The 16,472-nt window shown below is 38.4% G+C and overlaps 1 protein-coding gene across 6 annotated transcripts in view; it reads left to right on the top strand.

The window, feature by feature from the left end:
• The window catches only part of LOC127842636 (steroid receptor RNA activator 1-like), a 50,647-nt gene that overhangs the window by 29,038 nt on the left and 5,137 nt on the right, over positions 1-16,472 (top strand). For all 6 annotated transcript variants that reach the window (XM_052372259.1, XM_052372257.1, XM_052372258.1 and 3 more), the window contains 3 exons: positions 3,160-3,557; positions 7,359-7,467; positions 8,221-8,291. In XM_052372259.1, coding sequence (XP_052228219.1) covers positions 3,160-3,557; positions 7,359-7,467; positions 8,221-8,291 — 578 coding nt within the window. The remainder of the gene's footprint in view (positions 1-3,159; positions 3,558-7,358; positions 7,468-8,220; positions 8,292-16,472) is intronic.

Here is a 16,472-nt window from a genome sequence, read left to right as displayed (position 1 = left end):
CCTGGACATGCAGGTTAGTTGAGAGAGGTATCCATGTCAAGTAACCCCACCTCAACACCTTGACACGCAGGTTAGTTGAGAGAGGTATCCATGTTTAGTAACCCCACCACAACGCCTGGACATGCAGGTTAGTTGAGAGAGGTATCCATGTCTAGTAACCCCACCACAACGCCTGGACATGCAGGTTAGTTGAGAGAGGTATCCATGTCAAGTAACCCCACCTCAACACCTGGACATGCAGGTTAGTTGAGAGAGGTATCCATGTCTAGTAACCCCACCACAGCGCCTGGACACGCAGGTTAGTTGAGAGAATTATCCATGTCAAGTAGCCCCACCTCAACACCTGGACATGCAGGTAAGTTGAGAGAGGTATCCATGTCTAGTAACCCCACCACAACGCCTGGACATGCAGGTTAGTTGAGAGAGGTATCCATGTCAAGTAACCCCACCTCAACACCTGGACATGCAGGTTAGTTGAGAGAGGTATCCATGTCTAGTAACCCCACCACAACGCCTGGACATGCAGGTTAGTTGAGAGAGGTATCCATGTCTAGTAACCCCACCACAACGCCTGGACATGCAGGTTAGTTGAGAGAGGTATCCATGTCTAGTAACCCCACCACAACGCCTGGACACGCAGGTTAGTTGAGAGAGGTATCTAGAATTTGGTGTATCATGATTCTGTATACCAGAATATGCAACTGGTTTATTTAATGTTTTTTATTGGTCTCTCCATAAAGCATTTACCAATGATTTTTACAACAGCAACTCTCAGATGAAAAATGAGTTCAGGAATATTATTTGGGTTTTAGACAGCATTTTCTTATTGTTTTAATGGATTACTCTGACAAGTTTGGACATGCAGGTTAGTTGAGAGAGGTATCCATGTCTAGTAACCCCACCACAGCGCCTGGACACGCAGGTTAGTTGAGAGAATTATCCATGTCAAGTAGCCCCACCTCAACACCTGGACATGCAGGTTAGTTGAGAGAGGTATCCATGTCTAGTAACCCCACCACAACGCCTGGACATGCAGGTTAGTTGAGAGAGGTATCCATGTCAAGTAACCCCACCTCAACACCTGGACATGCAGGTTAGTTGAGAGAGGTATCCATGTCTAGTAACCCCACCACAACGCCTGGACATGCAGGTTAGTTGAGAGAGGTATCCATGTCTAGTAACCCCACCACAACGCCTGGACATGCAGGTTAGTTGAGAGAGGTATCTAGAATTTGGTGTATCATGATTCTGTATACCAGAATATGCAACTGGTTTATTTAATGTTTTTTATTGGTCTCTCCATAAAGCATTTACCAATGATTTTTACAACAGCAACTCACAGATGAAAAATGAGTTCAGGAATATTATTTGGGTTTAAGACAGCATTTTCTTATTGTTTTAATGGATTACTCTGACAAGTTTGTTGTTGTTAAAAAAATTTGGCAACAAGGGGTTGGGAACTTTAAAAAAATGTTATTGATAATTAACTCAAAACAAGTACTATGAGAATACTGGATGAAATGCACAAATTCCCCAAAACATTAATAATTCTATTGCGTGTCTTTATGTCCCCCCACCACTATAGTGGGGGACATATTGTTTTTACCCTGTCTGTTGGTCTGTTGGTTTGGTCAAACTTTAACATTTGCCATAACTTTTGCAATATTGAAGATAGCAACTTCATATTTGGCATGCATGTGTATCTCATGGAGCTGCACATTTTGAGTGGTGGAAGGTCAAGGTCATCCTTCAAGGTCAAAGGTCAAAAAAATGTCAAAGCGGCGCAAAAGGGGACATAGTGTTTCTGACAAACACATTTCTTGTTTGAAAATGTATCTTCTTTACCTACTAAAGTACCACTTTTGATCAGAAACATTTTCAACACAAGTGAGACATTTAAACATGTTATGTATGTCTTTACAACAAAATTGATGCAAAGTACATTGTAATTTACATCAGGTACTTCCTTAGTAACATGACAATCCTAGGAAGGCACACTAGCAACCATGTTTTTTCATATCTTACTATCAATCTATTACGTCTTGATTTGTATAAGAAAACATTTAATGTTTGTAATACATTTTAAATAAAGCAATAAATTAATTTTGTTATAGACTTGTAATCACCAACATACTGATTAAAAGTGAATATTTTCAAAATTATTGGCATTTTATTTTACATGCGTAGCAAATTTTGTTAAATCTGTACTTAAGTGTTATCTAATGGGATTTTTTTATTCCACCGAAGGAGGGCATATAGTGATGGGACCATCCGTCTGTCCGTCTGTCTTTCCGTCACACTTTGCGTTTAGGTTTCGCGTTTAGGTTTCCAAAAATGCTCATAACTTCTATGTCGCTTCAGATAGCAACTTGATATTTGGCATGCATGTATATCTCATGGAGCTGCACATTGAGTGGTGAAAGGTCAAGGTTATCCTTCAAGGTCAAAGGTAAAAAAACTAATTCAAGGGAAATAATAAGCTTCAAAGGGAGATAATCATCTGTACCTGCCAAATGATAAAAAAAAGAAAAAAAGCCGGGCAGGAGGGGGCATTGTGTTTCTGACAAACTCATCTCTTGTTTAAACTGTATATTTCGCCTTTTTTTAAACAAAAACCTATGTGATAGAAGTTTCCAAATATGAATAAATGACTCAAGTTTTATGAGATATGTGTCATAATTTCCAAAATAAATGGCTGGCCAAAGCTTTAGGAATTGATGAAACTATGTGAAAGAAAGATAAACTCAAGTATGATATTTTCATTATTTTATGTGCTTAATTTGAGGCGTCTTTTTTAGCATTTATATAGATTTAGATTTGTTTATGCCCCCGAAGGAGGGCATATAGTGATCGGATCGTCCGTCTGTCCGTCCGTCCGTCTTTCTATCACACTTTGCCGTTAGGTTTCGCGTTTAGGGTTCGAAAAATGCTCATAACTATTTAACTTCTATGTCGCTTCAGATAGCTTAATTTGAGGCGTCTTTTTTAGCATTTATATACAGTGATCCTTAGCAAAATCAAGTTAATATTACATTTTCTTCATTTATGTATTGGTATGCAAGGAGCTGATAAGGGATATTACACATGTTTGTTACAGTTTTTGTTAACACGTCAAAGCGATTTCCTGTGCTGTAATTGCCGATTATTATTTCTTTCTAGTTCTCAGTCCAAGCCAGGGACCTCCTATCATGAATCCCGTGCTACCAGCGGACCTTCAAGGCCCTCCACAAGTGCCACCGCCACCATTGGTCCCTATTGGTCCACGTGACACGCCCCTAGGGAACCAGGCCCCTCCTGTCAGCAGCGTCCAGCTCCTGCCCCCCACAACTGACCTGTCCACCCCTGAGCCAGTTCCCATTCTCGTGGCTGCTCTGGTTCCCAGCAGTCCAACATACGTGGACCCTCAGAGTGATGAAGTTGTTTCGGCCCCGCACTTAGACAAGGAAGGATTGGATGAACTCATGTCCAGGCTTTCTCTTAAGTCTGATGAGGGTCTTCTTGATTACACACTGGACAAGTTTCAAGCAGTTCTAAACAAGTTCAGTAATATTTTAACGGTAAGTATTATGACAACAAAAAATAAATAATTGCGGTGCATATTTTGGGTTTTAAGTGATGGAAATATAATATTATCAGAGATTTTTATTTTAGAAATATAAAAAGATTTACTGGTGGTTTGCCAAATTATAGACCTGTTACCTAAAGAAAGTTATAAAAGTACAAACCAATATTATCATACAGCATTTTCCAGGGCTCATAATGTGGCGTACACAGATTTGTTATAATAAGTTATTAATAAACCATTCTAAATAGGGAATGCTAAAATTACCCTTTGTGAATACTAATCAATCTGCAAATATTATTTGTATGTATTAAAAACTGTTTAGTAATTATTAGACCCAGATATGCATGTCCACAATATGTGTATATAGCACAAGGTTTGATTTTCAGTTCTGCTTTGCTGTAGTCTGAAATAATAGGCTTTGAATAAATATTAAACAGAAACAGACTTCCGGATTGTGCTCTCAATGAAAGCAGATGTTAATCGTATCTAGTATTACATTTGAAACTCTATTCAAAAGGTTGACGTGTTCAAATATTGCAAAAATTGGAGTTGCTGATTTCAGATAAAGGTCTATGCAATTTCATAAGCATCAATGTGGTTGCACCTGCAATTTTATATGACACAGAATATGGGCTTGTAAGTCGAAATTGAGCCTCACTCTGGGTTAACAGGGTTTAATGCATGTGTGTAAAGTTTCTCCCCTGATTAACATGTGTTACACAGGCATCAGCCTCACTCTCGGTTTACAGGGTTTAATGCATGTGTGTAAAGTTTCTTCCCTGATTAACATGTGTGGTACACACAGGCATCAACCTCACTCTGGGTTAACAGGGTTAAATACATGTGTGTAAAGTTTCTTCCCAGATTAACATGTGTGGTACACACAGGCATCAGCCTCACTCTGGGTTAACAGGGTTTAATGCATGTGTGTAAAGTTCCTTCCCTGATTAACATGTGTGGTACACACAGGCATCAGCCTCACTCTGGGTTAACAGGGTTTAATGCATGTGTGTAAAGTTTCTTCCCTGATTAACATGTGTGGAACACATAGGCATCAGCCTCACTCTGGATTAACAGGGTTTAATGCATGTGTGTAAAGTTTCTTCCCTGATTAACATGTGTGGTACACACAGGCATCAGCCTCACTCTGGGTTAACAGGGTTAAATGCATGTGTGTAAAGATTCTTCCCAGATTAACATGTGTGGTACACACAGGCATCAGCCTCACTCTGGGTTAACAGGGTTTAATGCATGTGTGTAAAGTTTCTTCCCTGATAAACATGTGTGGTACACACAGGCATCAGCCTCACTCTGGATTAACAGGGTTTAATGCATGTGTGTTAAGTTTCTTCCCTGATTAACATGTGTGGTACACAATGGCATCAGCCTCACTCTGGGTTAACAGGATTTAATGCATGTGTGTAAAGTTTCTTCCCTGATAAACATGTGTGGTACACACAGACATCAGCCTCACTCTGGGTTAACAGGGTTTAATGCATGTGTGTAAAGTTTCTCCCCTGATTAACATGTGTGGTACACACAGGCATCAGCCTCACTCTGGGTTAACAGGGTTAAAACATGTGTGTAAAGTTTCTTCCCTGATTAACATGTGTGGTACACACAGGCATCAGCCTCATTCTGGGTTAACAGGGTTTAATGCATGTGTGTAAAGTTTCTTCCCAGATTTACATGTGTGGTTCACACAGGCATCAGCCTCACTCTGGGTTAACAGGGTTTAATGCATGTGTGATTAGTTTCTTCCCAGTTTAACATGTGTGGTACACACAGGCATCAGCCTCACTCTGGGTTAACAGGGTTTAATGCATGTGTGTAAAGTTTCTTCCCAGATTAACATGTGTGGTACACACAGGCATCAGCCTCACTCTGGGTTAACAGGGTTAAATGCATGTGTGTAAAGTTTCTTTCCTGATTAACATGTGTGGTACACACAGGCATCAGCCTCACTCTGGGTTAACAAGGTTAAATGCATGTGTGTAAAGTTTCTTCCCTGATTTACATGTGTGGTACACACAGGCATCAGCCTCACTCTGGGTTAACAGGGTTAAATGCATGTGTGTAAAGTTTCTTCCCTGATTAACATGTGTGGTACACACAGGCATCAGCCTCACTCTGGGTTAACAGGGTTTAATGCATGTGTGTAAAGTTTCTTCCCAGATTAACATGTGTGGTACACACAGGCATCAGCCTCACTCTGGGTTAACAGGGTTTAATGCATGTGTGATTAGTTTCTTCCCAGTTTAACATGTGTGGTACACACAGGCATCAGCCTCACTCTGGGTTAACAGGGTTTAATGCATGTGTGTAAAGTTTCTTCCCAGATTAACATGTGTGGTACACACAGGCATCAGCTCACTCTGGGTTAACAGGGTTTAATGCATGTGTGTAAAGTTTCTTCCCTGATTAACATGTGTGGAACACATAGGCATCAGCCTCACTCTGGATTAACAGGGTTTAATGCATGTGTGTAAAGTTTCTTCCCTGATTAACATGTGTGGTACACACAGACATCAGCCTCACTCTGGGTTAACAGGGTTTAATGCATGTGTGTAAAGTTTCTCCCCTGATTAACATGTGTGGTACACACAGGCATCAGCCTCACTCTGGGTTAACAGGGTTAAAACATGTGTGTAAAGTTTCTTCCCTGATTAACATGTGTGGTACACACAGGCATCAGCCTCATTCTGGGTTAACAGGGTTTAATGCATGTGTGTAAAGTTTCTTCCCAGATTTACATGTGTGGTTCACACAGGCATCAGCCTCACTCTGGGTTAACAGGGTTTAATGCATGTGTGATTAGTTTCTTCCCAGTTTAACATGTGTGGTACACACAGGCATCAGCCTCACTCTGGGTTAACAGGGTTTAATGCATGTGTGTAAAGTTTCTTCCCAGATTAACATGTGTGGTACACACAGGCATCAGCCTCACTCTGGGTTAACAGGGTTAAATGCATGTGTGTAAAGTTTCTTTCCTGATTAACATGTGTGGTACACACAGGCATCAGCCTCACTCTGGGTTAACAAGGTTAAATGCATGTGTGTAAAGTTTCTTCCCTGATTTACATGTGTGGTACACACAGGCATCAGCCTCACTCTGGGTTAACAGGGTTAAATGCATGTGTGTAAAGTTTCTTCCCTGATTAACATGTGTGGTACACACAGGCATCAGCCTCACTCTGGGTTAACAGGGTTTAATGCATGTGTGTAAAGTTTCTTCCCAGATTAACATGTGTGGTACACACAGGCATCAGCCTCACTCTGGGTTAACAGGGTTTAATGCATGTGTGATTAGTTTCTTCCCAGTTTAACATGTGTGGTACACACAGGCATCAGCCTCACTCTGGGTTAACAGGGTTTAATGCATGTGTGTAAAGTTTCTTCCCAGATTAACATGTGTGGTACACACAGGCATCAGCTCACTCTGGGTTAACAGGGTTTAATGCATGTGTGTAAAGTTTCTTCCCAGATTAACATGTGTGGTACACACAGGCATCAGCTCACTCTGGGTTAACAGGGTTTAATGCATGTGTGTAAAGTTTCTTCCCAGATTAACATGTGTGGTACATACAGGCTAACTAGGGACAGCACTCTTGATTTTATGTTTTTTTTTGTTTGTCTTCCACCTTTCTTAGAGGAAAACCACTGACTGCAAAGGCTAAGCCTGGACGACACTTTAGGCACATGAATTACAGATGTAACCCCCTTTTCTCAGAGCAAAGCCCATGTTATAAAGCTTATGTTCTGCAACCATAGATCATGATGTTGCTGATTTCAGAAAAAGGTCATTGATGATATCAGTAAAAAGCTTGAACTTCTTGGAGAACGGTGGAGAAAGGCATCCCTGTCTGAACAAGTACGAGTCAGGACAGTCCAGCTAGCTATAGGTACAGTAATCACAAATTGGGTGTAATCCATTTATCATACCGGCATTAACGAATAATACTCCATCTGCAAAATATTGGTGTAATTCATTGTTTCAAATACTGCAACACACACAATATAGTGACTAAATGCAGTTAACTTTCGCTTACTGTACACAAAATGCCTTAGGCAGTAGTGTTCATTCTCATGTTGTTATTTGATGTTTTGATGTTTAATTGTTGTTTTTACTTTTTGTTATTTAAATGTTGCAAGAAAAATGCCAATTATTTGCTCAGCACGAAATCCTGAACCCCTCTAATACTTCTATGGGAAAATGATGTTTAATGCATTTTGATAAAGTGTCTTCCCAGATTAAAATGTGCAATCCACACAGATTAATCAGGGTAAACATCTGGGTTTTCGCACAAAAGAGCCTTATTTTACACAAAAGTAACATAAAAGCTAAAAGTATCGTGCCTGTGCCAGCATGTGTTAAGCCCAGGTTTCCCAGAACGAGGTTCATAAGTATGAAACCTTAAGCTTGTTTTCTCTGTAAATTTAACTGGCCTGTACTTAAATCTAGTAATATGCCTTAGACATTGATGATTCTGTCGATGATGATGTTGAGTCAGGCTATGATGTGGGTGGTGACGTGAAGTTGATGATGATATCATTATTATGGTTATGGCATCAAGTGATGAGATGAAGATGACCATGATGGTGATAACCATTAATAATGCAGATTATAACTGTTAACATCATTTGTTATTTCACAGCCCTCCATGATGGTGAGACGGAGAAAGCAAGCCATTTACAACTTGCTTTGGTGGTGGATCATATTGCTGAGGTAACACGGTGGTAGTCTTCTACAGCCTTTCAATAGATAATAATTATATACAGATTTAAGAGTTCTGTCAACCAGATATCTCTTAATAAAAAATACAACATGGATTTTCTTGGCAATAGTGTTATTTTTAGCTCCACTGGCCAAAGGCAAGCGGGGCTTATGTCATGGTCCTGTGTCCGTCATGCGTGCGTGCGTCCGTTCGCGCGTTAACTTTTCCTTTAAACATCTTCTTCTCCTAAACTACATGTACTGGTCCAATTCTGATGAAATTTCTCAGGAATGTTCCTAGGGTGATCCTCTTTGAAATTTGTTCAAATTATGCTCCTGGGGTCAAATTTGACCCTGCCTTAGTGGTCACAAAATTGAAAATTTGTTTATATAAGGCCTATTTTGTGAAAACTTTCAAAATTTTCTCGTCCATAACCATTGGGCCTAGGGCTATCAAATTTGGTATGTAGAGACATCTAATAGTCCTCTACCAAATTTGTTCAAATTATGCCCCTGGGGTCAAATTTGACCCTGCCCTGGGGGTCACAAAATTGAACATATGCTTAAATAGGGTCTATTTTGTGAAAACTTTACAAATCCTCTCGTCCATAACCATTGGGCCTAGTGCTACCAAATTTGGTATGTAGTGGCATCTTATAGTCCTCTACCAAGTTTGTTCAAATTATGCCCCTGGGGTCAAGTTTGACCCTGCCCCGAGGGTCACAAAATTGAACATATGCTTATATAAGGCCTTTTTTGTGAAAACTTTAAAAATCTTTCTGTCCATAACCGTATGGCATAGGGCTACCAAATTTGGTATGTAGTGACATGTTATAGTTCTCTTCTTAGTTTGTTCAAATTATGCCCCTGGGGCCAGAAATTGAAACTGCCCCAGGGGTCACAAAATTGAATAAATGCTTATAAAGTGCTTATTTTGTGAAAACTTTAAAAATCTTCCTGTCCATATCCATTGGGCCTAGGGCTACCAAATTTGGAATGTAGTGACATTTTATAGTCCTCTACCAAGTTTGTTCAAATTATGCCCCTGGGGTCAAGTTTGACCCTGCCCAGAGGTTCACAAAATTGAACATAATAGTGCTTATATAAGGCCTATTGTGGGAAAACTTTTAAAATCTGCTTGTTCATAACCATATGGCATAGGGCTACCAAATTTGGTATGTAGTGACATGCAATAGTTTTCTTCTTAGTTTGTTCAAATTATGCCCCTGGGGTCAAATTTAAAACTGCCCCGGGGGTCACAAAATTGAATATATGCTTATAAAGGGCTTATTTTGTGAAAACTGTAAAAAAATCTCCTGTCCATAACCATTGGGCCTAGGGCTTCCAAATGTGGTATGTAGTGACATCTTATAGTCCTCTACCAAGTTTGTACAAATTATGCCCCTGGGGTCAAGTTTGACCCTGCCCTGAGGTTCACAAAATTGAACATTTGAAATTGAATTTTCATATATAAAGCCTATTGTGGAAAAACTTTTAAAATCTGCTTGTTCATAACCATATGGCATAGGGCTACCAAATTTGGTATGTAGTGACGTAATAGTTTTCTTCTTAGTTTGTTCAAATTATGCCCCTGGGGTCAAATTTGAAACTGCCCCGGGGTCACAACATTGAATATATGCTTATAAAGGGTTTATTTTGTGAAAACTTTAAAAATCTTTTTGTCCATAACCATTGGGCCTAGGGCTACCAAATTTCGTATGTAGTGACGTCTTATAGTCCTCTACCAAGTTTGTTCAAATTATGCCCTTGGGGTCAAATTTGAAACTGCCCCGGGGTCACAACATTGAATATATGCTTATAAAGGGTTTATTTTGTGAAAACTTTAAAAATCTTTTTGTCCATAACCATTGGGCCTAGGGCTACCAAATTTCGTATGTAGTGACGTCTTATAGTCCTCTACCAAGTTTGTTCAAATTATGCCCTTGGGGTCAAATTTGACCCTGCCCTGGGGGTCACAAAATTGAACATATGCTTATATTGTGCCTATTTTGTGAAAACTTCAAAAATCTTGTCCATAACCATTGGGCCTAGGGCTATCAAATTTGGTATGTAGTGACATCTTATAGTCCTCTACCTAATTTGTTCAAATTTTATCCCTGGGGTCAAATTTTACCCTGCCCCGAGGGTGACAAAATTGAAAATATGCTTATATAATGCTTATTTTGTGAAAACTTTAAAAAAAATCTTGTCCATAATCATTAGGCCTAGGGCTACACAATTTGGTTTGTAGTGACATTGTATAGTCCTCTACTTAGTTTGTTCAATTATGCCCCAGGGGTCAAATTTGACCCTGCCCTGGGGGCCACAAAATTGTTTATATGCTTATATTGTGCCTATTTTGTGAAAACTTTAAAAATCTTCCTGTCCTTAACCATAAGGCATAGGGCTACCAAATTTGGTATGTAGTGACATCTAATAGTTCTCTACCAAGTTTGTTCAAATTATGCCCCTGGGGTCAATTTTGACCCTGCCCGGGGGGTCACAAAACTGAACATACGCTTATATGGGGCCTATTTTGTGAAAACTTTAAAAATCTTCATGTCCATAACCATTGGGCCCAGGGCTACCAAATTTGGTATGTAGCGACATCTAATAAACCTCTTCCGAATTTGTTGACCCTGCCCAGGGGGTCACACAATTGAATTGAAATGCTTATAAAGCGCCTATTTCGTGTAATCTTTAAAATTCTTCTTGTCGAAAACCATTCTGACTATGGCTACCAAATTTGGTATGCAGTAACATCCTATAGTCCTCTACCAAGTTTGTTCAAATTATGCCCTTTGGGTCAAATTTGACCCTGAGCCGCGGGTCACAAAATTGAACATTTCACACTCTTATATCTTGCTTATTTTGTGAAAACTTTTAAAATATTCTTGTCCTTAACTCTAGGATCTAGGGCTACCACATTTTGTATGGAGTGAGATATAGTAGTCCTCTACAAAGTTTGCTCAAATTATGCCCCTGGGGTTAAATTTGACCTAGCCCAGGGGGTGATAAAAGTGTACATGTGCTTTAATAGGGCCTATATTTAAGTATTTGCACATGCCGAGAATATTTGTTTCAGCCTTTTTTCAGCAGTGGAGCGATACAGGGCCATCATGGCCCTCTTGTTTATTAAAGAAGATCATTATGATAATTTTATATTATGAAATATTGACAATTTTCGAGGAAATAATTCCCTTTATCTTTCTCACTGATTAGGGACTAACGGTACATTTTAAAACCTTTACATTAATTTTAAATATGTTTTGGTTCATGTCAGAAGGAAAGATAAATAGCAGTTTATGTTCACAAATACAGTTTCAAGTCACAAATACACAAATCTGCACTCAAGACCAGAAAAAAAGAAAATATCAGACTCATAAGTTTCCTTATCTGTAAATTATCCCAAACACCGAGAGATATAGAATCAACATTGTCCATCAAGTCAGTCTGTCTGTTTGTCGCAAAACTGTTGAGGCTTTTATCTCAGAAACTATATAAAATATTACCATGAAACTTCATAGGTGTATGTATGTATCAATAAGGAGAAGTGCCGTGCACAAGAACCATAACTAAACACTTTCTTAACTAAGTGTTATTGCCCTTTGTTTTGTTTTTAATGATGTAACTTTTCAGGGTTATATCTCAGATACCATACAAAACTTCAACATGTAACATTATTGGTGTATTAATATCAATGAGAAGAAAATCCATGCTTAAGAACCATAACCTTTAACTTTCTTAAATAAGAGTAATTACTCTTTTTTGTTTTTTTATGATTTCACTTTTCAGTGCTATGTCTTAGATACGATACAAGATTTCAACATGAAACTTCATGGGTGCGTAGAAATCAATTTTAAGAAAAGCCATGCACGAGATCCTTAACCCTACACTTTCTAAATAAGAGTTATTGCTCATTGTTGTTTTTGTATAATATAACTTTTCAGGGCTATCAGGGGTCTAGCTAGGTTCAAAATTTAGGGAGAAGTCACTTCTCCCAAAGGCCAAAATAGGGAGAAGTGGCAACTTTTCGGGGAGAAATGGTACTTTTGCATCCAGTGGTCAAGCTTAGCTCAAAATTTCGGGAGCTGTCACTTCTGTACAGTTGCGTCATAGGTCTTCATTTTACATGTATTTTGCGGCAAATTAAAGGAGAAGTATTTCCGTTCAGCTTTCAATCAACTCTTTACTTGTCTTATACCCCTCATTAAATTTGCCAGTTATCATTAATCAAAAACAACTCTTATTTCACACTTTGGGGGACAACATTTACAAATACAAACACACACTCACTTAAGTGTTCATTTTTGTTATTGATGTATTTAACTGAGTTTAAGTTATATATTTAACACTTAACATGCTATTTATGTGATGACTGATAAGCTATTTCAATAATAGAGGCTGAAATGGGTGATGGAATTCAAAAGGCTGCATTTCATTTATAATAAGAGATGTCAAGTACATTAAACCTACATTTTTAGCTCATCTATTTTTTGAAAAAAAATTATGAGCTATTGTCATCACCTTGGCGTCGGCGTTGGCGTTGGCGTCGGCGTCCGGTTAAGTTTTGCGTTTAGGTCCACTTTTCTCAGAAAGTATCAATGCTATTGCATTCAAACTTGGTACACTTACTTACTATCATGAGGGGACTGGGCAGGCAAAGTTAGATAACTCTGGCGTGCATTTTGACAGAATTATGTGCCCTTTTTATACTTAAAAAATTGAAAATTTTGGTTAAGTTTTGCGTTTAGTTCCACTTTTCTCAGTAAGTATCAATGCTATTGCATTCAAACTTGGTACACTTACTTACTATCATGAGGGGACTGGGCAGGCAAATTTAGATAACTCTGGCATGCATTTTGACAGAATTATGTGCCCTTTTTATACTTAGAAAATTGACAATTTTGGTTAAGTTTTGTGTTTAGGTCCATTTTATTCCTTAAGCATTAAAGCTATTGCTTTCATACTTGCAACACTTACTAACTATCATAAGGGGACTGTGCAGGCAAAGTAATGTAACTCTGACTGGCATTTTGACAGAATTATGTGCCCTTTTTATACTTAGAAAATTGAAAATTTGATTAAGTTTTGTGTTTAGGTCCACTTTATTCCTACAGTATCAAAGCTATTGCTTTCATACTTGCAAGATTTATGAACTATCATAAGGGGACCGTGCAGGCAAAGTTATGTAACTCTGACTGGCATTTGAACGGAATTATGGGCCCTTTATACTTAGAAAATTGAAAATTTGGTTAAGATTTATGTTTTGGTCCACTTTACCCCTAAAGTATCATAGATATTGCTTTCATACTTGGAACACTCACAAACTATCATAAGGGTACAGTAAAAGGACAAGTTGCATAACTCTGGTTGTCATTGTTACGGAATTATGGCCCTTTTTTGACTTAGTAACTTTTAATATATGGTTAAATTTTGTGTTTCGATCCACTTTACTTCTTAAGTATCAAGGCTATTGCTTTCAAACTTCAAATACTTACATGCTATCATGAGGTTACTGTACCTGGCAACTTTAATTTTACTTTGACCTTTGAATGACCTTGACTCTCAAGGTCAAATTATTAAATTTTGCTAAAATTGCCATAACTTCTTTATTTATGATTAGATTGATTGATACTTTGATGAAACTACTCTTACCTGACATACCACAATAGACTCCACCCAAACCATCCCCCGTGCCCTCCCCTCCCCCCCCCCTCCCCCCCCTCCCCCCCCTATTTTTTTTTTTTTTTTTTTTTTTTTTTTTTTTAAGATCATCTAACAAATGACCACCACACCCTCACACTATACCCCCCCCCCCCACCCCACCCCCTCCCCCCCTAATTTTTTTTTTTTTTTTTTTTTTTTTTTTTTTTTTAAGATCATCTCACAAATTACCACCAACACCCTCACACTATACCCCCCCCCCCCCCCATTTTTTTTTTTAAAAATGGTTATGTTTGAAATACCGTCCAACCATCGCACCCAAACCCCCCCCCCCCATTCGGCCCCCCCAACCCCCCCCCCACCCCCCCCCCCCCCCCCCCCCCCCCCCCCCCCCCCCCCCCCACCCCCCCCCCCCCCCCCCCCCCCCCCCCCCCCCCCCCCCCCCCCCCCCCCCCCCCCCCCCCCCCCCCCCCCCCCCCCCCCCCCCCCCCCCCCCCGTTTTTTTTTTTTTTTTTTTTTTTTTTTCGCTTTTTTGGAAGATAATGTAATAAATGTCCACAACCCCACACTATACACCCCTCTTCACTCCGATCCTCCCTCCTTTGTGATTGAAAATGAGAGTCCCTTCACCTTTAAAAAGAAAATAGATGAGCGGTCTGCACCCGCAAGGCGGTGCTCTTGTTCTTATTTGTAATTGATTGTAAATTATTCTGGTAATTTTTATTATTTTTTTCCTGTACAGGTTTATCAAATAAAACTTCAAGTTTAACAAAACCAGTAATATTCATAATCTTCTTACTTCCTTGTAAATTTTAAGAAAATCAAGATTAAATCGAATTTATATTGTGCTACAATTTTTTAAAATAAAAATTCATTCAAAATCTCATTTTACAGCATAGATTCCAAATCTTACCCATAAATGAGCCCTGTGTTTATTGCCAGTGTGCTAGGTTAACTCTTCCCATTTGATCATTCCTTTGTATTGTTTTAATGGGCCATTTAACTTTGCTGAAGTATAGTTATTGGTAGCCAGCACAAAGCAATTAATCAAGGCTTCACCTATGAACAATTTTAAGAACTCTAATAGCTCCCGACTGTGCATTTGAATGTTCAACTTTGCATGACCTGTAAATGGGGCAACTTCTGACTGAGAATTCTCCTGTGTCCAATTCTCAACATCAAATTGATTTTAATGGTCAATGTGTGGCACAAACAAATAATTAAAAGGTGGAGAAGTTATGTCGCCTTCATGAAATTAATTAGCGACATAAATATTCCCTTGGCGAGCAAATCGCCCACTTCGCCCACTAGCGAGACCCCTGGCTATATCTCAGATAGCTACACGATTTCAACATGAAACTTCATGGGTGTATAGATATCAATAAGGAGAATTGCAATGCATAAAAACTAGGGATGCAAGAGGTTACAAAAATCATTTAACTGGTTAACCTTTTTCTGTAACCAGTTATTAACCGGTTAACCGAAACGCCTTATACGTAGTTTAAATGATTAAGAGTATGTCAAAAATGTCATACCGCTCGAACCGCTCGGTAGAAACAAAAGTAATTTCAAATTTGAAATCGCTTGTGTTGATAACATACCAGTTTCGTAATAAAATGTTTTATACAATTTATTTTAATAATTTTGTAAATGTATGCTATATATTTGATTTATTTTTCCTGGGTAAATGCAAAGGAGTGAAAAAATTAAGAACTACACAATGTTCATTTTCACGTGTTATTAACTGTCTTTGGTTTGGCGGCTTATATTACATTCACGTCGTATGGCTCACACAAAATATTGCGTTCCTTTGTTCATTCTGTTTCAATTTTTGAGACTCAAATTGGCTCAATATAGAGATGTGCTTTGCCCTTTCAATGCAACGTAAAGTGGGTCATGTGTGTTCAACAATCCGCATCTCTTTTTATTCGATAATTGCATATTTTGTTGTTTGCATTTTAGCGTCTGTAGCCGAAGTATTGTCGTTTGATGTTCATTATACAATTAAAAAATGTGGGTAAAATAAATAACACGAATGCAAATTAAATTAATTTTGAAAGATATGTAAGTTAAATAATTTAATCAGTACATTTATTTAATAGCGAAGTAACTAAGTATTATGATCTCAAATACTGATAGTTACGTATGTTTGTTAACGTACCATAGCGCGCAAATTTTTAGCAATTACACAAATACTAAATTTCACGATTTTTTTTTTTTTTCAAATTTTTTTTTTATGTTTAATTATTAAATTAGGTAATAATTTGCTTTAAAAGAAAAATAACACTTGCATCGGACGGTTATGGTCGAAGCGTTGGACGTAAATGATAATAATAATATTAAATTCTGATAAACAAAAATGACGTTAACTCGACACAATTTTAACTACGAATGCAATTCTTGATAAAATTGTTTCTTATTAACACAGAATTTTCGCGAGCAATCAGTGTTGGATATTGGTGAACAAGACACCAAAATAAGCCATCCAATGTCTCAACTGTTTTTTATTGCGAGTTTAATAAACGT

This window comes from Dreissena polymorpha, chromosome 8, assembly GCF_020536995.1.
Source record: "Dreissena polymorpha isolate Duluth1 chromosome 8, UMN_Dpol_1.0, whole genome shotgun sequence".
NCBI lineage: Eukaryota > Metazoa > Mollusca > Bivalvia > Myida > Dreissenidae > Dreissena > Dreissena polymorpha.
This window is presented reverse-complemented; position numbering and strand designations above follow the sequence as displayed.